The following is a 25539-nucleotide window of genomic DNA, read 5'->3' as shown; positions in this document are numbered from 1 at the left end:
TGGTGACAACTGGTCTCTTAAAGTTAGAAATTTTTTCATCAAAAAACATCAGGGATCTTCTTTCTGGAAGATATGTTTTTCGTCGAAATAACTTGATTATAACCGACAAGCATTGTTAAGTTGCTGCCTTGCATTTCAAACCACACCACAATAGCACTACCACCCCTCCCTCTCTGGAGAAATGATCATTTAAATGGCCCACTGAAAACTGAAGTCATACTGATCCACTTGTACAAAAACAGACATTTTATTTTGATTTCCTTTATTGTTCCTTTAAACATTACATGGTTTTATTTCCCTTTAAGCTCAGCAAGTTGATGTACATGTATCTGCTCCTACCATCAATCACTGGTGGCATGTATTTACCTTACAGTAAATCCAACACTGTCCTACTACGTACAAATTTGTACATCCTGGAAGGAAGACTATTTCAAATTTTTCTCTCTCTCTTTCAAGATGAAGGATACAAACATTTGGAGGTCACTTACGTTGAACACGAACGTTACAGGAGGTAGATTTCATGCCGGCACTATTGGACGCAGAGCAGGCAAACTGGCCAGCGTCGTCGAAGAAGATCTCGGGGATTGTCAAGGAGCAGACTCCGTCCTTGAACGCGATCTCAAAGTCTATCGAGGGTTGGACGAGGGCGCCCTCGCGGTACCACTTGACTTCGGGCTGCGGCTGGCCCTTGACGACGCATTCCAGCCGTACTTTGTCGCCCTCTTTGGCATTGATGTCAGAAAGTGTCTGGAGACAATAAGAAAAAATTTCAACAAAAAAGTGGTTACAAAGAATGCTCAGACTGTACTATGTATTCACTGTATATTTCACAGTGTTTTCATTTTTGCAAATTTCAAGAGTCGACCAACATTGGCAAAATCAACAACCCACAAAAATATTGCTTCCTGAGACAGAAATGCCTTGTATTGCAATACATTGCCTTCATGGTGGGTAACTGCCATCTTTTCTTTTGAAAAGGGACAGCAATTTTTTATTATTCTGTGAAAATGGTTCTCTTTTGCGAATTTAACTGCACACAAATTGTCTTGAAAGTCACAATTTACGTAAAATGATATTTGCGAAATATGTGCCATAGTACCCTGTGACGGGTAATGCAAGTACACGTGTACATGAATTAGGTCCTTTGAATTTGAGGTTCTGGTGATAAGTTATCATGTGGCAGCTCTTCTACAAACAATGATAACATGGGATATAAACATTTGTACAATCTATACAGCTTCTAACCAATGTAATACAAAAATGTCTAAACAACACAAAACCATGACAAAATCTACAAATGCATTGAGACATACAGTGTATCAGCAGCACTTTCTTGTCTATCACCATCATCATGAATCAACCAGCATCTCCAAGATGTCTCTGCATCTTTTTTTTTTCCTGTTGCCATGGCAACCTTACCTTAGTGAAGACGGGAGCAGACGTAACAGGTGGTGGTGGTGGTGCTGTTGGTTTTGGTGCTGCTTGCGTCGGCTCAGCCATCTTCACTTCGATCTAGCAAGAGGAAGAGGAACATTCTCAAGGATATTTGAAAATAACAAGTGAAAATGAAGTGCACAAGACAAAAAGCCTAGAGAGTAGAAGTTACACTTGTAACTCATTCATACGCCCACAGCAAATGCCTGTTTGATGTGACTGAGTAGTCTCTGCACACATGTTGTCACAGGTTTGATATAAAATGGGATACTGTAAAAGTGGAAATTTTCGCGGTGTTGAAATTTTTGCGCATTTCACGCAACCAGAAGCTAGCGTGAAAATAAAAGCACGCGAATATTTTTGCATGCCATGTGTTCCCGTAGTCGATGTCTTGATTCCGCGGAATTAAAAACATGCGAAACTCTTCTTACCGGGCCAAGCGCGAAAATATCCACTTTTACAGTATTTGATTTGCAACACTGGAATATTCATACATTACATTACAATGGAAATCAATTAAAGGGACGCAGTTCTCACGAAATTCAAAAAAATATGTTGTTGTTGGTACCTCCAATGAACTACTTTCATCAAAAACAAACTTTCAAATCACCAAATAAGCTCGTACATTTTGGTTAAAAAAGTGTGACTCTGCAAATGAGCAAGTCTTGGCGGAGAGTCATACGTCATCGATGCACAACTCTTTCCAGCGGTGTTCTGCTCGTCATCCCTAGTTATTTATAAATACATGTGTACTATTTACTGTTATATTAATTGTATATATAAATAAGCTTGAAATATTTTGTTTGAAATGATAAAACCACGTATTGTCACATTTTATGAAAAAATCAGATATGATCATTTTGAACACTTAAATTGGTTTTCTGAGGCACGGCTGTCAACTTGAGAGTAGGGCATCAATGACGTTGCACCTTTTGGTAGGCTCTTACACGATCGCTTGCAGGAATTATTTTTTAAAAATCGCGTACGGAGACAATTTTTGATGTCCACGCGTATAAATTAGTGAGAGGTTATATTTTTTACTCTTCTTAATTATCAGTACAGTGAAAATCTCAGGACTGCTTCCCTTTAAACAAAAAGGAGTAGTGTAAGCAACGAGTGGATGCATAAGATGAACTGATACACTATTTAACCCAATGAAGACTAGCCCCCAGTATACTCTAGCAGGTGTTGATGGGAAATGTGTGTTGTGGCAATATCAGCCTGTCCTCAACACTTTAAGGATAATACTTGGCATGAGGTGCATAACAGACTCTTACTATTTAGCGTGGCATTACAGTTTGCATTATTTTTGTGTGACTGGTCTTTTGGATTTACTCTGTAACCACTGTCAAAAGGAAGAACTTAAATGCTTAAAAGCAAGCTCCCACAAGACCTACAGCTGTACAATCTTAACCCGTCGAGGAGGAGTCCGAGTATACTCTGGTAAATTCCTGACATGCAAATGCTGTGATGTGTATACCGTTTGTGCTTGTGGTGGTTGTTTCTCTTGAGTTGGTTTCGCAGGTATCTTCACTTGAACTTTGACTTGTTGCTGCTGTTGCTGTGGTGGTGGTGGTGTTGGTTTCGCTTCGGGTTGTTGTGGTGGTGGTGGTGGCTGTTGCTTCTCTGCTTGCTGCTGTTGCTGCTGCACCTTGGGCTCAGAGGAGGGTGGTGGAACCTCCTGAGCCTTGGGCTTGGCTTGTTGCGGCGGTTGTTGTTGCTGCTGTTGTGGTGGTGGTGGCTGTTGTTGCTGCTGCTCTTGCTGTTGTGGCTTTACCTCCTCGGCAGGCGCAGCACCTATGTGATGGAAGGACATGGAACACCCAAAGGTAGTCAACATAAATGTATATATGCTCCAGCATGTTCTTATTAATGTGTGCGTGTACTTTTGTGAACACACAACTTGACGTTTGCATACATGACACCTATGAATGAATGTTGAAGCACACAGTGAGAAGAGAAAACTGCAAAAGGGAGAAATGAGGTGAGTATGAGTGTATATCATGTATATCGTGATAAAAAATCTCATTTGATTGCAGAAAGTAAAAGGGTGATCATTAATCACATGGATTCAAGTAATGTAAACTTGTACATCAGATGGTACGAGGTACATGTATTCCAGGATAAAAAGAGATTGACTTTACATGGTACTTGTACTTGTATACACGTATGACTAAAATTTTGTACAGCATCCATGCCTCTGTACTTTCTGCCTTAATCCACATATGCTCATAAAAGCAATACATTCTATTTCCTTTTTTAAAAAATGGAATGTTTTATGAATGTTGATTACGTGGAACAAAAATATGTACTCAACGTGTGCTCATATTGCTGCAATACATAATCTTGTGCATGAAAGAATACATACTTGAGTGAAGTCATGACTGGTAGCATGGAGTGTATGTCACATGACCACAATCTCAAGATGGATCATTGATGAAGATGTGAAGAGTTTGTTTGCAAAAACCAATAAGTCCATATTTGTCAAATGGAGATATTTGCGATTAAAGGTCAAGAAAAATAAAGAGAATAATATGAAAATTTTTGCTTCTTTTGACCATAACTTCAAAAATATACCTTTATATGTAGTGACCAATAAATCATTTGAAAGGTATTATTTTGTACTTTATGACACAGACCGTACTTCAAAATCTTCAAAAATGGACTTATCGGTTTTTGCAAACAAACTCTTCATGTGTATCAAACTGTCTGGTTACCACATATCATGATTGCTAGCCAATCTCAGACAACAGTCCAGGGACCCACTTCAAACTTCCCAAGTTTTGCTACAAACATTTACATGTACAAGAAACCACTCCATAGAAGACTGACTTCCTTTATAAAGAGTCTAAATGTATACATTCAGATTTGTTCACTTTATCAAGCATTCACTCAAAAAGCTGTCATTACATTACACATACAATACAGTTTTCTTACTGTAAATCATGTACACAATTCTTGTTGCTAATTTTCTTCAACCACTTTTCTTCTGCAAAACACGTCAGTATTGCACACTGCCACTAAATCGTCTTGTACATGAAATTCTGTGGCATTAAAAGAGCAACATCATTAAAATCACAAAGTGAAATACTCATTTTAAGTCATTCAAATCACTGTAAACACACACACACACACACACATGTAGACTATCTACTCAGCTACTCTAATTCCAGACTGAAGGGTAGACAGATAATCTACATCATGCAATCTGCTTGAAACTGGCTGCTTACTACAAATTATTTAAGCTTCTCCGAAAAGAAAAGTAATGTACTGTCACTGCACTGCACAATCTTCCTCATTTTTGCCGTATACTAAGCGTAAAAATAAAAGACATTCTTTGCCGGTCAAAGCCAAGTTCCCAGCAAGAGGCTACTATTCAACATGGGCACTATTGCAAATTCTAAAACTACTTTCTAAAACCATACTGACACAAAGCTCGGCTAGTTTTGCAGCTGCAATGGGGTTTGCGTATACCATATTTTTGACAGAAGCAATATTTGTCACAAAGCTTCTTTCCAAGTCTCTCCATTAACACAGGGGTGGTAGCATATACACGTACATGTACCTACTGTATATTGCTCAACCAGAAATGTAGTAATAGGTCCCATGAAAAATTAATAATCATGTTGTAATTCTTTACCGATAGCACCTTGGCTGTACATTAAATCTGTTTACATTAATATAAGCTTGTTGTTCGATGGTCATTATAATGACAAATGAATAACAAAGATCAGCATTTCTTTCTTTCAGTCTTTACCAAATGACATCAAAAGTGAGATGAGTCTTTCGGCATTGGTCTGAATTTTCAATGAAGGTATTCAATTTTGATTGTCTTGGACAGACATTTTTGGGATAGACACAAAATTTGAGAAACCAAGATTGGCTGCATCTTACTCTATGCTTCTCACACTGACCACACAGACCACAGCATGATGAAAGATGACACTTGGGGGGAATAAATGACTGATGTGAATTTGAAGCAAAATTTTAGAAAATTTGAAGATTTCTGAAATGAGAGGTCAAAGGTGGGGTAAAGACAGACATTTTTAGGCAAACCACGATAAAGTGATTATTTCACAGAGGTGGGGAACCACAAAAGCTTTGTAAGAAATGGGGAAAAAAAAAGAAGAAAAGCAATGAGACTGAAACAGTGCCAGGTTCTGACAGCTCCCAAGGGGTAATGGTAGAAAAGGTGTAGTTGACTGTAGCGCTTCCTTGGCTATGGAAGGAAAGATAAAGGGGGTCATATAAGCCTGGAGACATTTTTGCATTAGACGAAGAAATTGCACCATGACCATAATGGTATGACACTGGCGTTTGACGATGAATCTTTGTGAAGTTTCATAACAACAGTTTAACCTGTTGAAGACGAGTTCCAAGTATACTCGGGCAGGTGTCCATGGGAAATGGGTGTTGTAGCAAAATCAGTTCATCCCCATCGGGTTAATTTCATAGATTTGATTTACTCTTCTAATCAGGTGACACACTGAGCATCACAGCATGGTGTCAATGATATCTGTTTCAAACTTTCTGTTTAATATGACTTGCATGACCATCTGGCTCTTTCAATGACAAATATTTCATCAACAAGTTCTGTGCATAGTGGCAGTGGCAGGGATGTCATAAGTGTACTGACATACAATGTGTACATGTAGGTGTATATATGATAAGGTGTATCTGTGGAATGAATGGTCATGGCGCATTCCAACTATAAAGCAAGCAATAAATACATACATGTAGAGGTAACTATAGTCTAACAACCAAACAACTCCAGACCCCAGACATTGTATCTCCTGCACACATGCTTCGGCGGAGGAAAATGAGACACTTTCTCCAGCAAACATGGACGAGAAGATGTAATCCATCTGAAGCCAAGCTGTAAGAATACCATGCACATGAATATATCACCAGGGCTAGACATTTGGAATGCAAGTCAGGAAGTCAAGGGATGCAAGATAGAGAAAGAGGGGTGTATTGAGCTTGCTGAGTTGGGAGGTTGCGATGGTGGATGCGGTTTCGTGGAGAGGTGAAGATGAAGGTGCAGGCTTCGACGGAGAAGCGCCGTGGGGTGCGTACCGGACTTACTCCTGATGACAAGCACCGTCTGCGAGGTGGCCAGACCCGCCGCGTTCTCGGCACGGACCGAGTACTCGCCCGCATCCTCATCAAAGACTTCGGGAATGTTGAGGATGTAGCGGTCACCCTCTTCGGAGATCTGGATGTCGATGGAGTTCTCCAGTTTGTCGCCATTGTGGATCCACTGAACGCTCGGCTTTGGGGTGCCGGTGATCCGCACCTCAAACCGCACTGAGTCCCCCTCGGTTTTCTCTTGGCCGGTTAGGACTTGGAGGATTTCAGGCGGTTTGGAGTCTCCTGGTTTAGAGTCTCCTGGTTTGGAGTCACCTGAAAACACAATCCCACAACCTTTTTTTGACTCTCTTCTCTAGGATACCAAATAAAACATGGACTACAGTTGTACCTCACTCTGGCAAAGCAAACTGGCTCCACTACAGGAAACATGTCACAAATTTGCCACCACAGCTACAATGTACATTGTACCAATGTGAAAGCCTACATTTAACATATTGTAATCTTTGATCATATCGTATTGTGCTTGACACAGTCTGCTTTCAAGAGCAGAGAAGCTGGATCACAGCGTACCAGTCTGTTTGTGTATTCATAAGGACCTTAAACTGAGAAAATTCTAGGACAGATGTAAGTGTACTTCTGTATTCTTACGTAGGGCACCATTAACGACGCAATAACATACTGTATATGCCATATATTTCGTGAGTCTAAATTTTCACGAATCGAGATTTCCTGACGATTTCGGGAGTGTTTAAATTCGCGATCGTGGAGTCCTTTACTGAACGGAGAAATGTGTATGCATACGTCACATTCATATCAGGATCAGAGTCAACATTTTCGCGTTTTAAATTTCGCGTATAGCAGCCGACTCGCGGAATTCACGAAAATAAAAACCTCGAGAAATATTCGGCATATACAGTATTGTGTGCCACTCTACTAACTGGGAGGAACATACAATGTACATTTACATTCCATGTTGATGACCTTTGTTAGAACCGAATAACACTCTAATTCTTTTGCTATTTCTGGATAGTAGCATTTTTTTTTTTTTTTTAGAATTAGTTTTGAAACACACATGTGATGATGAAATCATATCCAATTCATGTAGTAGTATGATTTTGCTTGTACAGTTGTTGGGGAAAAAGGGGGTTTGAATGGATATCATAATTAATACTCTGTGTGAATCAATGTAACACTTTTTCATATGTTGCATCTATGCATAGATACTTATAAACCATTCTGAACAGTTTAAAAGTCACCTGGACGCTGTGCAGATGGTTTGAAGTCTGTATTATACATTCAAACCTGAATCTGATTGTTCTACATTAAGGTTTTTACTCTTGAAATTCAACAGCCTAGGCTTTTTGGTATACCTTTGGCTGTATGATACACAGTTGTGGCATCCATGCCATACAAAATATCTCTTCTGAAGGGTCCATCCTCTTGACAAATCTTGTCTAGAAAATCACATTCTTGATTTCTACAGTGCAATAATAACAAGTTCTGGAGCTTAAATCTGTCATGTGGTCAACATCACATACAAGAAAATAAATAAGACGTCCAAACATCTTTGGCAAGTATTCTTTTGAGATGGAAAGTTATAATAAATGCTTTTCTTACAGCTTCTAAGCAAATTAGCCCACCACCCCCCCCCCCCAAAAAAAAGTACCAATTAACACTGAAAAGAATTTCATTGAACATAAGGATGAAATGATTCTGCAAAACAAGACCATGTGAATAAGCCTGCCTTACCAAGGACAGAACTTACATCTTTTTTGTTTTTCAAGTCGGCGCAAACATACCTTGGATCTGCAATGTGGCGGAGCACATTGCATTTCCTGTCTTATTTTCGGCGGTACACTTGTACTGGCCATCATCTTTGGCGGAGGTTTTGCTGATCTTCAGCGAACACTTGCCCTTCGCGAAATTGATGTTGTACTTTGGCGAGCTCTTCAGCTCCTTCTCATCTTTGAACCATTTGATGGTCGGTTCGGGGTGACCTGTTAGGGAGGGGGGAGGGATGGGGGGAGGGGTGGGGGAGGGTGGAGTAGTTAGGAGGAGGACAAAGAAGGGGGAGGAAGTTAGGAATAATTACGGCACACACACAACCACTGGGTTTGCCAGTGAGACTGCAGGTGGACATTTAAAGGTTGTTAATGGACCCAGGACTCAAGAGGGCACTATTGCACAGACCCATGCTTATGTATCTGCCATGTTCCAAACATCTCCATAAAACTGATTCATGTGTTGAGTACATGTATGTTGTGAATCGTGAATGGTCCAAATAATGTCAATCTCAGTTCGTCTCTTGATTTGGCTGTTGTTTCTGACTGTTTGCATCTACAGCATACAGATCCTCCAAAGAGATACACTGTAAAACGTGTACATGGACATGTTGAAGTTTGCTTGCTACGTCTACACAACATCTGTACATGTAGCGGTAAAAACTTGCATTTGAATCCATGTCACCAGAAGCTGACGGACTGCTGTGTAAGTACCAGACTAGATCCTGATCTACATGAGATCGATCTGATTGGTCCAGTCCAACATGCACGTAGATGTACTATACTAACATCACATAGGTATGCAGTGAAGGACTATTGTACCTTAGCAAAAGGGAGCACACGCAATACGCCCTCTACTTTGATTGACGGTGATCTACGGTAGCTTGACATTGTCAAACTTCAAAATGAGGATGGCAGCAAGCATTAAGCTATTCAACAGCGCCCTCTTGAGTCCTGGGTCAGTGCCACTATAAGACAACTGCAAATCATCTTCTGGAAAATGTTTGTGATGAAATACAGCAGTTTGAGGAACTCGGGTAAGGCCACAGCATTGAACTCATTTTAAACAGCAATAAGAAAGAAAGAAAATTTTTAAAATGTGACAGTCTTTTAATATAAAAGAGGGGAGTCTTGGTGCAGTGTATATAGCTTGCCTGAATACACATACATTCAGGTAGATCTTTGGGGGTAAATGACTCACTGCAAATATATATTGTCTCTAAAATCTACTGCTAATTGAGGTAAATATGTACAATGATAGTGACTAACACATTGGCACATACATTATACATGTACATGTACAAGGTATAAATCAACCTACTTTTACAGACACCCATAAACATATACACAAACACACACACAAAGTCAATAAATATCATCATACTTCATGATATAATTACTCCAGTTTTCCAAGTTATGTCAATAACTATCTTTTAAATCACAGCAGTACGGGGATCTGAGTAGGAACACAGTATTTCTCTCATTTCAAACAAATCAAATCTGTATGGCTCTATTGAAGGTGGCTGGGAAGGAGTCTAATACAAGTAAATCTTCTATAGGAAATTGTTCACAGCAAATATGAAATGTCTCTATATCTATTACTGATCCAGTAGAATAATGATGATAACAACACATTACCATGTAACATTTCAATCTATATAGATATGTAGTTTGTATACACACGCGCACAAGCAATCACTCTTTATAATGTAACTACTCTAAGATTATTCCAGTAAATGTCAGTAAAGATTTCTATACATCTGAAGATCAGGGCATGAGAAGGGGGTGGGTGTATAATGAGACACAGAAGACAATTAGTGGTCAGCAAATTTTAGTGTCAAATTTTTTGAGAGACTGACCTTTGACCTCGGCCTGTAAGGTGGCTGCCTGGCCTTCCTTGACGGACACACTCTTCAAGGGCTGGGTGAACTTTGGCGCCTCCTCTTGGCCAATGCGCCCCCGACTCATGGCAGGGGTGTAGTACACAACCCTTGTGGTAGTGGTGGTGGTAGTTTCAATGCTGAGGGTTGAACAAGAAAATGGAACATGAAGATGAGTACCTCACAGATACCACCACAAAGTAGAATATAATGACTATAAGGTACGGCCAAGGATGTTTACTCTTCAAGCCATTAAGGACGAGTCCCGAGTATACTCGGGCAGATGTCTATGGGAAATGCGTGTTACATCAAAATCAGCCCATCCTCAACGGGTTACACAGAAAAAAAATGAGCAGAGCAAGTGTTGTTACACTCACTGCCCAGAAATATCTGGTCAGTTTTGTACGATGTCTAAGAAAGAGCATTATGTCATCATTACGGAACAATTTCCAACCAAATCAGAATTATGTATCCTCACTACTCAGTTTGCTGAAGGGTTCCAAAGTAGATGAACAGATTTAATCTATTCTTGCAACAGAACTCATGTTTGACTGATCATCATACATCACAACAATAGAAAATCAAGATCGTGGTTACAGATAAACATAACATAGTATGTTTTCATTAGGCTTTTTTAGTGTCCAGGGATTTTACGCTATCAATGTGAATATAGAACAGATATACATGGTGGATAGCTGGACAGATGATCACTATTGTAAAGTTTCCGTGTAAAGATTCAAAATGTATACTTTTGTAAAGGAATTCTACTAAATTATCATCATCAACATTATCACTGTAAATACAATGTTTGTCACATCACTCACCATTAGCACTAGTATCATCATCACTACATCATTTACATGTTGACAATATCACCACTCACAATCGTTACAACAGTCATCGTCGCAATCAAAATCAATATTGCACAAGTATCCAAATGACAATGATATGATTCACAATCGCAATAATCACCCTTGCTCTGCTCACGATGTCTCGGAAAAAATGGAAGTGAAAGTTTAATATACCACACTGTTATATTTTTACGACATAAAGCTTGATTAATTTGATAAAATACTGCAAAACCAGAAATATTTGCAGCATGAAATTTTCCGAAATTGGAGGCGATGGCCTTTTTAGAGGCATTAAATTTTTGCCAACTGCCACTCAGGCATTCAATGCATTTTAGTGTACACAAGAACTTCCCTGTGCATTTTAATTTCGCAAATCTTTGGCCTTTGCAAAATTTGCCAAAATTTCTGACTATACACAGTAATGCACTGGAGGGAATATGAGACTCAAGAAAGGTAGGCAGCTGTTTCTTTCTCTTTTCTTCTTGTGTGACGACTTCATTAACATGACCTAGTCAAGTTGTGCATGCCACCGCCCTGACAACATTTAGAGAAGCTGCTCCCCCCTGTATTACAACCTTGCAGCCTTCTTCTGGATCACTCATCCTTTAAAGGAGAATGCATTCATATTTTACTCGCACAGTGCACACTTTTATTGTAAATAGAGATCATCACTGTGGCACCTCCCAATGGCACACATGTGTAGTTCATCCCAGTATAGCTTCTTGGAGCTGCGAGAGGGAGTACAGTATCAAGTATCAAGTATTCTTGAAGTCCTTGATCAAGTGTATTTGTCCTTATAAGTCAAAGCACACGTCAGGTTTACTTCAAAGTTCCTTTCCCTCTCCATCTTTCTCTGTCTCTTTCTTTTTTCTACGCCCCGGAATTAATCTTTCGACAAATTACGACAGCTCTGAGTGATAAGTTTGCACACTCATGGATGATTTGATTCTTGGAAGGCAGTTAAAAATTGCACATCTGGGTTACACATGTTTGCTCGACACAATTTCAACCTCTTGTAGTATCTTCGAACCCCCCCCCACCCCTTCGACATATTAACATCCATCGGCTCGGCGGGTCATAATCCATATCATCCGCTGTGACGTTATTGGCCCCAATCAAACATTCCTAGATGACGATTCCTTATCACGGCGCCGGTGATGTCATTCAAGTGGACCGTGAGATGACGACAAGAATAGAGCTGATGAGAGTAAAGCCCTTCGAGCATTGATTATAAAATGTATTTGTCTATAATAACTTACAAAGTTATGCCACAATGACGTGAGGAACATCAGATATAAATGCATCACAAAACCTTTCTGGTGAAGGGCAGATTCTTAAAGAGCATACTCTAAGCTTTAAAATGATGTATAACTCAAATCAAATGGACTTTCCTAACCTATCTAAATATTGCAAAGAAAGCACACACTCTGGAAAAGAACTGAGAACTGAGAAAGAGGTTCTGAAGTACAGGGTCTATTCAAGCACTTAATCATTACCAAACCGTGCTGGCTGTGCTATGAATGGGACAAAACATGGGATGTAAATTATCGTAACAAGAACAAGGAAGGGATTATCAGGTTAAACTGAAATTGAGCATGCTCTAGATATCAACACATTCTGTTCAAGATTAATGCCAACTTTCAAGGCATTAGCACTGTCCTTTCAAAAGTAATTAGAGTTGAAAGTGAAGGGTGTGCAAAGGGTTTCCAAGAAATGAAAAGGAACCGAAAAGGAACCTCTAAAATATACCTGATCACACTACTCTCATAGCAAAATAGGGTTATAGAAAAACTGCTAAAAACACACTTTCCCATTTATCTTATGACCCCAAACTTCAGAATGATGTAGAAGAAAAGCTCTTTAAGAAAATATGAAAAACTCAAGATTGACTTGGTTGACTCATTTCACCTTTTTGGAGTCCTCACGTAAAATCAAGGGGTGCAACTTTTTGTTGGTTTTGTGATGCACGGTCACAAATGTAGATTACATACTAGTAAGTTGCCAGACGCATGCAAATTTCTTCATTCTTTTAGCAGACTAACCCTTACTGTGTTATGTTCACCGACTGGTGCAGATGTCTGGGAACTGTCTTATTGTTGATGAATACAGATCATCTAATATCCCCAATCCCTTGTGTAAGTAGCATCAAAGCCTCCCGGCTGTAGATGTATTTCTAAGCTTTAGTGGGCTTGGTACAGTATATCTCCAATTAGGTCAAGCTAGGACAAATTAACCCATTGAGGATGAACTGATTTTGCTGCAACACGCAATTCCCATCATACACCTGCCCGAGTATACTCAGGACTCGTCCTCAAAGGGTTAAGATAGTTAGGACAAGTTAAGCTAGGATCCTGGGGTTAAGCATGAAACAAAGGTGATTGTAACACTTAACACTGTTGTACTCTTTTCACATCAATGGCTAAAGGGAGCTCCTTACATGTCTGATGAGCCTTTGGAATCAGCATTGACATCTGATTTAAAGACTTTTTCAATAATACTGCCTTTGAACAAACTTTTTTTTTTTGCATTTTGAGCTGAGAAGTAGAATGATTAACACACTTTGTATTTTCAGTACTAAATGTACCATCCTTTATTGTACATTGTACCAACTGCTGATATGAACTTAACTTTCAACTTGTGGAAACCTTAAAACTTGAACAAAATCTCATAACTAATTTCCATTCAAAATTAAGTGTGACTGATTATCACATTTAATGGTGAAGGTCCAGCCTTTCTTTGACAAAACTAACAACAAACAATCACTCAGCCATGAAAAAACATTGCTACACAGGTCCAAAAAATTCCTATAAGATTTGTTTTCTTTCCCAAGAGTCATCTTTTTTAAAAATACCATCCCTGGTGACAACTATCAATTATACAGGTGATTGCAGCAATGAGTAGCCAATAAGGCTTTTCCAGCTTTCTTCATTTTCACAAAGAATAATGGCATATCTAGCCTAAAGCTTTAAATCACTACCATGCAGTCAAGACATACACATACACACACACAAAAAAAAATGAACAACTCAACATGTCTGTTGTGGTATACAACGTGTCTCAGTGATGTCCAGCGTGTGGACAGTGTCATAAGACATCAGAGGCCTGTTGCATAAACGTTTAACCTGAGAAAAACTCTAGTAAGAGCTGAAATCTCAGGTTAGTATGATGATACCACTGACTTTGACATAGGAAAAAAAAATATGTTAAAAATCAACCTGAGTTTTGTGCAACAGGTCCCAGATCTGCTCAACATATCTGGTACAGATACCACTGCATATGGTAATGATTCAATCTTGATTTGAATTGATATGTTTTATGTGGCAATGACAAAAAAGCACTGAAAGCTAATACATTGTACAAGCAAGCAACCAAGTCCCCTCCAAAGAAATGGGCAAATGAGGATACAAAGTGCCTTAATTGCCTCGGGGCACAACTGCCACAGCCAGGGGACTTGAACCAGGGACCTTGTCATCGATAGTCTGCAGTCTTAACCACTGAGTCACAACACCATTACATCCAAGCATTTCTACTGTAGATGTGGAAATAGCAACATGCCCTGGGACCTTATGAACCCACACGCTGCCAACAATTTGACATTTCGGCCAGAGAATGGGGGTGGCCAAAGCTGGCAGCTGGCTAACAATCCTGGCATATTAGCAGAGTCACAGACACTAAAAGGGTGTATGCATGGCCTGTCCAACTGACTCATGCTACAAGTACCTAAAGAATGCCAGCCAATTTCTGCCAGTACAATGTACACTGTGCACTACACAGTCCATGCATCCCTCCCACTCATTGGATTCTGAAATAAGTCTGTTCTGTTGTGGTTAGAATGAATATGGATCGGCATCTTTGAAATAGATGGTTAGAATGTTGCATACGGTTTAACATATACATGTAGAGTACCAAAGTGATGATGTCACAGTCTTTTGTTACAGCTTGGGTTGGAACCAGGAGCTTGCGTACAAGTGTAAACACTTGGGCCAGGTGAGGTTGTTCAGAAGCAGTTTCTATAGCAACAAATGCTTATGACATCATAATCTGGTTCTTCATTGATTAGTTTGAAATAGATTACAGAGTGAATGGGTTGTAACCTACAAGAATAAATGTATTTGGTGCTTTCAGTGTGAATTCTATCTTCTTTCAAATATATACAAACACATTTCAATGCATATCTGTTATACACCATGACTGTTGCTAATAGGGGACCTAGAGAAACAGGTTCAAGGCGGACCAGAAGATTTTTTGTTCTATAACTGTATTTGTTGTTATCTTATTACATTTGGTATTTATATTATAGTTGTATATAGATAGTTGTATTAGATAGCAGTAGTAGCATACAGTCACAAAAAGTGGCAGAAGTACAAGAAACCTTCTTAATATCCTATCAATATCTTTAAAAAAAACAGAAAAAACTCTATGAATATTCTTTTCAGAAACATACTTGTATTCACTTTACATGTATTTGTTGGTTAAATTATGGTGGTGAAATACACATGTAACTTATCACTAGTAGACAAAGAAAACTTAAGTATGTACATTACAAAACAGATGAATAAAACAAAGGGAATACAAGGAAGGAAAGTTTGCTATTAAAGCCATCAGTTGGGGAACATTGCCTCCCTACGTGGTTGTTATCTGAAGGTGTATAATGACAATGGTAACAATAAAAACAATTCTTCCTTTTTTCCCACACTGAGGTGATTATTATATGGAGGAATGAATCATAACATGTTTCAATTAAATAGCACATGTCATTAGCCCTGAAACCAAAACTTTCATTTAAACTGTTTTTCTTTTTTTTACACAGAAAGCTATTATAACAAAATCAAGTAATCCAACCAGAACAGCTTTCCTACTAGTGAGGAACCATAATAATATTCAACTATACATTACAATGTAGATAAGGAAAGACAAGCATTGTAAGAATGCATTTATAAAGAGAGAGAGAGAAAAAAGGCAATCATATTTAAACAACAACCATCTTCTCAGATGGAAAATGAGCAAACAAACAAACAAACAAACAAACAGTCATGTAGAAAGAATCTCTGAAGGAAAACTAAATTGAAGAAGTATGACAGAGAAGTGGTGTGTTTAAGATAATGACATTGTATGTCAAGACTGTCAAGCCGGCAGACTATGGAGGTAACTAGCAATTAGTAACTGAATAGCATCTAATCTTCTACATAATGGTTACACAATGAACAGGATCTTGTAAGAATACACTCCAGACAAGCTGGTCTCTCTTTCTCCCTCTCTCCTCCTCTTTCCCTCTCTCTCCCTCTCTGTTTCTCTCTCCCCTGTGTCCATATTGTCCGCCAAAAGGGCAGGGCCTAATATGGGCAATGCAATGCATTCCAATGGACTGCACCTGCTGTGCACAGTGTGTGTGTGTAGGAGGGAGTGGGTATAGGTTTAACGCACACTGTCTGTGTGTCTACTGCAGCTCCATAGTGAGTGTGTACCCTGTGTGTGTGTGTACCCCTGTGTACTGTGCTTTTTGCTTGCGATAATGCACATGCATGGATGTGTACATTTGTGTTTGTGTGTGTGTGTGTGTGTGTGTATGAGATAAACTGCACAACTCGGGTGTCTGAAAGTATATGTTTGTGTGTGTGTGTGTATATGTGTGTTTTGTGTGTGTGATATCAATGTAACTCTCATGGGAAAAAATGTATATTTGTTTTGTTCATAAAATTCTTGCTATTCACGGAATGCCATAGAACCCAGCCAAGCTGCTTTAAGAAGTCCGTAGTCTACAAAAAATGGAATTCCTTAACCCCCCAAAATGCATTACAAATTCCCTCTGTGTTGTGTGCAAGTATCATTCTTTTAGTGCATATGTCTATCATTTGTCTATCATCTGACTTTACACTCAAGAGAACATTTTGCTCTTTGTTTACAGATTTTTGAGAACATTTAAAAGAGCCTTGTTCATAATTCTAAAATATTAGATTGCAGTTACAGTACCTTGCAAGAAACGGTGAAGGGTTTTTTTTTCTTTTTTTTTTTGTCCCTTTTCCTTTTGCACTAAATATTACAAAACACATCATACCTAGGGTTTTGGGGTTTTTTTAAGTCAACTTTTTTTTCAATAAAACTGTCAGTATTCCTTTTCTATTTCCCCTACTACACGCATGTCAGCAGCTACCAGACCATTTGCACATTCCCTTCAAACCTCGTACTCCAAACTTCATACCCCATCTTTACGAGAGGCAGACCAGGCAGTACTAAAACTAGACTGCATTCTCAGAGATTAAGCAATTAGCCTCCGCTGGGAGTCACTGTTTTACTGTCCAAGCCCCAGGTAGCTCAACTTTTAATACGCCTTTCACTTTCAAACGCTCAGCGGAGTTTTATTGAGAACAACATCAAATAATGTCAAGCATAATGTTTCCTCTCATGTAGAACTGTCAATATAATCACACCAGTCTTGTTGAGATTGAAGAAAAGTAAGGTACAGGTTGTACTTCTCTTCTTTAAAAAAAAAAAAATGTTATACACAAATCAAACTTCACTTTTAACAGGCTACTTTATCAGCTGTTATCAATAAATGCATTAATGAGTGTTAGACTGTACAAATAAAGGTCTCAATAATTCAAGTACAGTGTATCTCTGTTTAACCCTCTATAAAACTGATGACTTGAAACTGGCATGCATGTAACTATGCAGAGAATGTTTCCTATTTAATGACATTCTGTGCCCAAATATTTTGGTGTATTCAGTAGAAGGGAGATTTATTAAAATTGACATTCTGAATTAGACATCAATATCTGAACTGAATTCCATGCTTCAATCATTGTTTAACCAGTCTGCTACCAGATTCTCATATTACCAAATGCTTTTTGATATGAGTTGCTAGGGTTGTGGCATACAGGCAATGGGTTGGAAGGATTCACGTCCTAGACACAAGTACAATGTATGTATGTGCTAATTGCCATGATCATATATCTACGCTTTTACACTTCCTTTATACAGTAAATCCATAGTTCATCCACACTTCCTGTATACACACGCACAAATGCACACACACACACACACACATTCATACACACAACAATTTTGACTGAAATTCCTACCGCTTTTATCCTGTCGATAGCTCTCGCTCCATCACGCAGTGCCGATTCAAATCGGCACGCGGACTCCCGAGTCCGGCACACGCAAAAAACACAAAGAACAAGAAATAATATTGTTGCTGTAGTTCCAAAAAACGATGAATGTTGCGCTGTTCTACACACAAAAATATGAGGAAAATCACTCCAAAATGTGGCTTTCTGATATGACGTCGGGTTGCCTTGCCCATACACCTATACCATGCTATGGTTACTATCACTCCCAGTGTGTCGGTAGATAATAAGAGACCAGCTCCCAACTTTGTTATCCTGAACGGCACACAGCAACAAGCGAGGATGGTTTGTCACTGAGGCTGCAAGTCACAAAATCAGCCGCCGCCGTTACAGATAATCGAAATAACAAACCCCCTCCATTAGGGGGGTGGGGTGGGGGGGATAGGAATAGATGTCACATACACCCCACACACCCTAACAAATCAGCACACACAAACGCACACACACATTCAATCATTTCACTTCATCAGACACTCACTTTCCACAGTGGGAGATCAGCTCAGCAAAAGTGTGCTTAACGCCCACAGTGGAAGGAGGAGGGGGTGGGGTGGGGAGAGAGAGGCATGCTGCATAGGATTGTGGGTAAACCTGGGGGCTGCCTCCCAAATATGGCTAGCTTGGCTGTGATTGGTGGAAAGCTGCAAGGTTTGGCAGCCCATGACATCATTGGCTCAAGATAGAGCGGAAGAAGTGGAGGAGCAAGAGTGTGTGAGAGAGGGAGAGAGAGAAATGGGCCCTGGTGTTAAAGTACTAGATGGGTGGATGGATGGATCTGGGGAGCATGATGCAGACCGCTTCAAAAAAGTATTGTGTGCTACTTTAACTGGTTAGCAATTTTTCTCATAAATTCAGCATACACAGACAGTCCCAAGACTGCTGGAAAAGTCTATAACTTTTGAAACTGAACATTTACTTCCTATTATCATTGATCAGATTCTATTTCAACTTTCTTCTGTTTTGAATAAATTACGAAATAAGATGACATATTACCAAGAGGTGTAATATGGTCAATAATACTTCATATTTTACCCGTAATATGGTCAATAATACTTCATATTTTACCCACAATATGGTCGATAATACTTCATATTTTACCTATCACTCAAGAATACATCATATTTATGCAATGATCCTCCATATAATATACACTGTACAATTTGTATAATAAAAGGTTCAGGCCAGTTTTCAGTAATGTAAACATTTCCACAGTCAAACATAAAGTTCAATATATTTCTGAAGTCTATTACAAGGTCTAGAAGAAGATTTATATAGCTACAGTTTTCTCTCTAGGGTTTTGTTTTGTGTTGTTTCATTTGTTTGCTTTTATCTTAGTATAAAGGATCCTGAAGCAATAATCCTTAGGATTATGAAAGAGATACTTACAAATGTATGAGACTGTCACATTAACTCGGCTCTGACAACAAATATGAAGTCTGTACACAACGACCATCATATCTCCTTGCTTTACAAGTCATGGTAATGTTATAGCCAATCTGGAATACGATTCACTGATATTACCTGTCAGGGGCAATCAGACCATCGCGACTCACACCGGTCAGACAACCACACTACTGATTCTGATTTGTCCCTGACACATCACGTCCAGTTAATTAAAGTAACTGGCAAAACAAATTCCCTCATGCGTAGGCACATTCACACACCACGCTCATGCATGGACCATCTCTGGGTTAGACAAATACAATCTTAACCATACTCCTCCCACTTATTCATAGTCCACTGGCCTTTAGATCCAATGCCAAAATACTTCATTCTTGTACAAACTTCCCTTTATAAATTGAATAGTTCACTTTATGAAGGGCTTTTGTTGTTTAACTTCTTTATAAGCAAATAAGGTTCTTTGAGTTTATCATTTATTTATAGGTTTGAACTGCATATACATTTGTAGTCTCCTTGAGAGTGAGAAAAAAAGTTTCATCTTATCAGTTCATTTCTCTGAGTACAAAACAAGACATGCTCACTTGCATTTTTTTAAAATTCCTGATGTTAAATGTAATCTGGATGTCATGACACCAAAATACACTCCTTGGTTTACAAAACTTAAAAATTGTTTGACCCTTTTACAGAACTTAGGTAAGGAAAAGTAGTTCTCTCGTCAGGGACTTGGAAATTATTTATCTATGCAATGTTTGAGAGGCTGATTGTAACTTTCAAACCCACAACAACTACAACCACATCCAACTTTAAACAAAACAGAAACATTAAGCAGTTCAGAAGAATTTGACGACAGCCAAAAAAGTATCTAAATCATGCAAAAGTTTCCATATATATAGCAGTAAATGTAATTCAAAGTTTGATATGAAAAGAGAACCTCCGTAATTCTCCATAATACAAAATACTGTAAAACGAGGAATGTTCGCGTGCATTTTAATTTCGCGTGCATTTTAATTTCGCGAATTTTGCAAGAGCCGAGTTTCATGAAATTAAAATGCATGCTGAAGATCTTGTCTACACTATATGCATTGAATGTTAAAGGCAACTCGTGAAAATTTCATGCTGCGAATGAGGCCATCGGCTCCCATTCTCAAAAATTTCATGCCACAAAAATATTGTGTTTTACAGTATTGTATTGATTGTCATTGGTCCATGCAGCTTAAGGACAGGTTATCTACGTGTACATGTAGGTCTCCATGAAAGGTCAATTTTTGCCATTACCTCTTAAAAGAGATGAGTAATGAATAATTTGACCATGACCACACCAGCATTGAAAAGGGTAAAGAAATAACTTTGGGGAAACATTAAGTACTTGATAAGCAAAACACACACATCAGTTTGAATCACTGGACAGTCAGAGTGGTCAACTTAAACAGAAAAAAAAAGCCAGAGGGTTTATGTCGCTGTCAGTAACCTTACCAGACCGTTCACCGTAATCTGAAATCTTATCTGTCTGCTGATGGCTCAGTAAGATTCCTCAAAGTGCAGACGAGTGACTTGCTCTTCTTGGCATTTTCTTGCAAACGATCTCGCCCTTTCCGAACCTTATGATCTCTCTTCTCCTTTCCAAAAACCTTTCAAACGTCTTCTTCTTTCCAAACCTTTGGAACTTTCTTTTCTTTTCCAAACCTTCACAACTTTCTTTTCCTTTAAAAACCTGTGGGACTTTCTTCACCTTTTTCAAAATTCTGGAACTTTCTTCCTCTTTCCAGTTGTAAAAATTTCTCCTCCTTTTCAAATCTTCCAGAATTTTAAACCATCAGAACACTTTACACCTCTGTCCCTCCCATCACCCTGGGCTGGAAATCCTCTGGCTACCAAAACCTGGAAGATCATATACAACATCTATGGGGATTTCACAGTCTGGCATTAAAAGGGTTAACACTGACAGCTTTGGATACCCCTAACACCCAATGTGCTGGCGTTGTCCAAAGTGTTTTCTTTTCATTGTGCATCCTCCACCCATCGCGTCAATCGTCTAAAAGGAGACGCATTGATGCTGTTTGAACAGGCTCAGATTCTTGGCGTGCTTCTTGTCAGCTAATGTCACTGCTATCTTAAAGGTGCTACTTGATGCTACAAACTCAGCTCTAATGTTGTAACATACATTGCAGCTTCCAGCCAACAAGCTACAAAATTATATTTACATGTGCATGCTGAGTATAAAATCTTATTCTACTTCAGGCAGTGCTTTGTACCTTACAACAAGTTTTCCGAAGAAACTTAAATTTTCCAAAATACTATGAAGCCTTTATAGATTGTTACAGATTGGGCAGAGCATGATCCACAAGGCCTTGATACAAGTCATAGAAACAAATCATGCTAGACCACATATATTGCAGCTAACTGAGAACCATGGACACATAAAAAGTACAAATACACACACAAGCACACACTACACACACAAACTGAAAACACAGCTACTAGTACATGGTAAATATAATACTGAGAACTTGCAAAGCAACAGAGCATACACTGTGTATAATAGCACAGAGCAAATTATGAGTTTCCTTATACAATGCATGTGAAACATTCCTTATCTTTTGTGCTATGCTCAATCAAAATTTCTTGGCCAGACAAAAAAGAAAAAGAAAAAGAAAAAGAAGGATACTGGACATTAACAAACAAAGCAAAAGAAGATGACACCACAATGTCTTTATTTTGACTCTGTGGAGTAGAATACCCGTGGGGAGATGAATGGAGCATTCTACTTCTATCACACAACTTGCATTATCCTCTCTTTAGAATGTTTATCCCTCTATCCTTGATGGATAGATAGCAATGAACGGCAACTGACAGCTAACGCACGCAGGAAACGGACCAGCCAGAATTCTTGGCATTCCTCCCAAACATCCATGCCTCCAGACTTTCACTCTTTACCTCCTCCTCAAGCCTATTTCTGGAACATGACGGAACGGGCTAGACAGCCTCCGAGAAAACTTGGAGATGTCAGAACTATGCGAGAAATGTCTTGCCTAAGCCAACTTGATATCTGATCAAACTCAAGACTTCAATCTCAACAAGCGCGCAAGTCCAGAAATTCTCTCACATCTTTCATTTTTCCATCTAATCTCTGCATCATTCATCACACAGGCAACACATGTTTCTTTTATATGATGTGTAAACATATCCATTTCCACAATGGTCGATTTCTCATTGTGATGAAATATTCATCACCTAAAAAGATAATCATAATCACTGCACTTTCAGAAACACACTCACAGTTTCAACTAAGATACACACAGACATGCTCTGAGCAGAGGCAATTGTGTCTGAACCTATATCTGCACCACCCACAATTAAAAGCCTTCTTGAACATGACCTACATGTACATGTATACACATGTACAGTATGTACATGTAATCTACTAATTATCTCTGCAAGTGCTTGCACACAGTACATGAACACTGCACATGCAATTTCCTCAAACAACAACAACAACAACAACAACAAATGTATGAAAGACACTCTTTTTTTCACTTGTATTAAAAATGACATCATACAAAATAAAGTGCTGAAACTTGGATGCTATCACATTTGCTGTTGTATAGAGTGTGAAACAGTTGCTGGGGGCATTTCATGAAGCATTCTGTCCGACAAAGTTGTCGGACAAATTTACTCTTAGCCAATTAGATGCAAGGATTTCAGTAGCTTGTAAGAGTTTGTCAAAAAAATATCCAACCAAAATGCTTCATGAAATGCCCCCCTGGACTTAGAAATAAAACAAAACAGAAAGTACAGGCTTTTTCATCATCTTCACAGTCGCAAATCATATGACATCATATCAAACATATTCTTCCTCTTCATTTTTAACATCATGCAAAACATGTTTATTCTTACATTCCTCATCATTATCATTATCACCATAATCATCATCATCATCACAAATCAATCTGAAGACTTTGTTAAGACATTCCTCATCACTTACATTGTACATGTACTGCACTGTTATCACCTAAAAAATCATTCTCTCATCACGACCATCATTCTTTCCACACATATCTTCATTTTTATCATCACAATCATAACTATCATAACTGGTATAATTGACATTCATCCTAATCATGGTGACATTGATAATTAAATCAAACAACAGAATTATGAAAAACAGAAATCATTTCACTCACCTCTCTGAGTAGTCTTCTTCCTGGGCAAAAGTAATTCCTGAAACAAATAAACAGAGACATAATATTTATGTAAGCATAACATCAAGGCTAGTGATTAAGCATATGACACATTTGGATGAAGAATAATCACCCCCATCAGTACTAATATTGCTACTTTGGTCATATGAACCACCCTGAATTTCTGACCAGTCAACCTTGGTGGGATAATCAGGCCCCTAATTTTCACTTTTACTGAGGAGAAAGGACGAAGGACCATCCCTGTGAAATTCTGTAAAAGTCAGTTCAGTCAAAGCTGCCAGTAAATAGCTGCAATACTGCCAGAGCCGACTAAATGAAGGTTTACTATACATTGGAATGTGTAGTTGTCATAAAGACTAGTGCCTGTGCATACTTCAACCTGAGAAGCGATGCCACTATTCAATGTTCTTCCTCGATATGTACAGTATGTACAGTAGGTCCAGGGCTTATTGATCATTAATGCACATTGAATTTCGTTAACCATTTCATAGAAGCTGGAAAGTAGTCATTGGTACAATGTAGTTACACTTCTGGTCTGTTCACATCTGTACATTGTAGAATTCACTGACCTACAACAGCTTCGAAACACACAAATGCACACAAATGCACACACACACACACATACACACACACACACACACACACACACACACACACACACATAAGCACCCAGTACCGTATTTATTGATGTAAATTTATATGAATGGAAGAAGTTGATATTGCAGCATATTTGAAAGTCAAAAATTCTTCTATAATAATGAAAATGTACGTGTCTATGTAATAACGCATTACTATTATCTCAAATTCTGTGGTAACTCATTTATTACACGGCATCTTGAAACTTGTCCAGCAAAAATAATTGACATATTGCTGCAACCAAACAAAAAAAGAAAACATTTTAAAAACAGCACCATTAATACTGTAGGTCTACACAACCGCAACAAAAATAAAAGGGGGGATCAAATTTGCCTCAAGCCTTTGGCTTTCTCTGTGAACTCCCTGGCACATTTTACACTGGACATATTTCTGTTTTTATGATTATCAATAAAGTGAATTGAATTGTAAATTGTAATTGATTTGTTTGTCATACATTTGCAGTTCAGATTTTGAATTAGTTCCAGCTGTAATGCATGATTAATGGATTCCCAATGCTATAACTTTCCTGATGCATCATGACCTTTGCATTAGTGGTCAGCACACCTTGGCTATACACTAATTAAATGAGTCCAGCTCAGGGAGAGGTCAAAGAAAAGGTCAGCAGACATAGCAAAGGATGCAAATGGTCAAGCATGGACACTAGTCCAGCACAGACGCCAGACGATAGTGAGGCGTTGCCCGTACATTTTGGGTGACATCCGAAGGCTGGAGAAACATGTGGGGGCAGTATTCATGTCACATGACAAGATTAAAAGACATCCTTCTCTGGTAGAAAGACAGGTTTCCAATTATTACAGGTGTTTTATTAAAAAGAATGTTATAAAAATACTGCATGTTTGTGGTCATTTAGTGGTCATGTTTGTGGTCATTTAGTGGTCATGTAGTCAGCGCTATCTTCCATAAAGCATTATGTGTAGTGATTTCCATTACATAAAGGGATCCAAGTTGACTTTAATAAAGACGATGGTGGATGTGATGCATGTTCATCATTTTTTTTTTTTTTTAATGTGTGTGGGTATGATTTTCTCATAAAGCAATCTTTGAAGTATCAAATAAAACCAATAAATGCCCCATTACAAACAAACAACACTAGAATCTACAAGTAAGCACATGTGTGCACC

At 38.6% G+C, this 25539-nt stretch overlaps 1 protein-coding gene across 1 annotated transcript in view; it reads right to left on the bottom strand.

Annotated features, from left to right (window-relative positions):
- The window catches only part of LOC139728750 (uncharacterized), a 278601-nt gene that overhangs the window by 76777 nt on the left and 176285 nt on the right, over positions 1 to 25539 (bottom strand). The window contains exons 70-76 of the mRNA XM_071639694.1: positions 23744 to 23780; positions 10166 to 10326; positions 8325 to 8522; positions 6511 to 6837; positions 2915 to 3231; positions 1420 to 1512; positions 489 to 747 (exon numbers count right to left, since the gene is read on the bottom strand). Of these exons, the coding sequence (XP_071495795.1) occupies positions 489 to 747; positions 1420 to 1512; positions 2915 to 3231; positions 6511 to 6837; positions 8325 to 8522; positions 10166 to 10326; positions 23744 to 23780 (1392 nt within the window). The remainder of the gene's footprint in view (positions 1 to 488; positions 748 to 1419; positions 1513 to 2914; positions 3232 to 6510; positions 6838 to 8324; positions 8523 to 10165; positions 10327 to 23743; positions 23781 to 25539) is intronic.

The sequence above is a fragment of the Diadema antillarum genome, unplaced genomic scaffold (assembly GCF_040938485.1).
Source record: "Diadema antillarum isolate AM-2024a unplaced genomic scaffold, OU_Dant_1.0 scf00000019, whole genome shotgun sequence".
Taxonomy (NCBI): domain Eukaryota; kingdom Metazoa; phylum Echinodermata; class Echinoidea; order Diadematoida; family Diadematidae; genus Diadema; species Diadema antillarum.
This window is presented reverse-complemented; position numbering and strand designations above follow the sequence as displayed.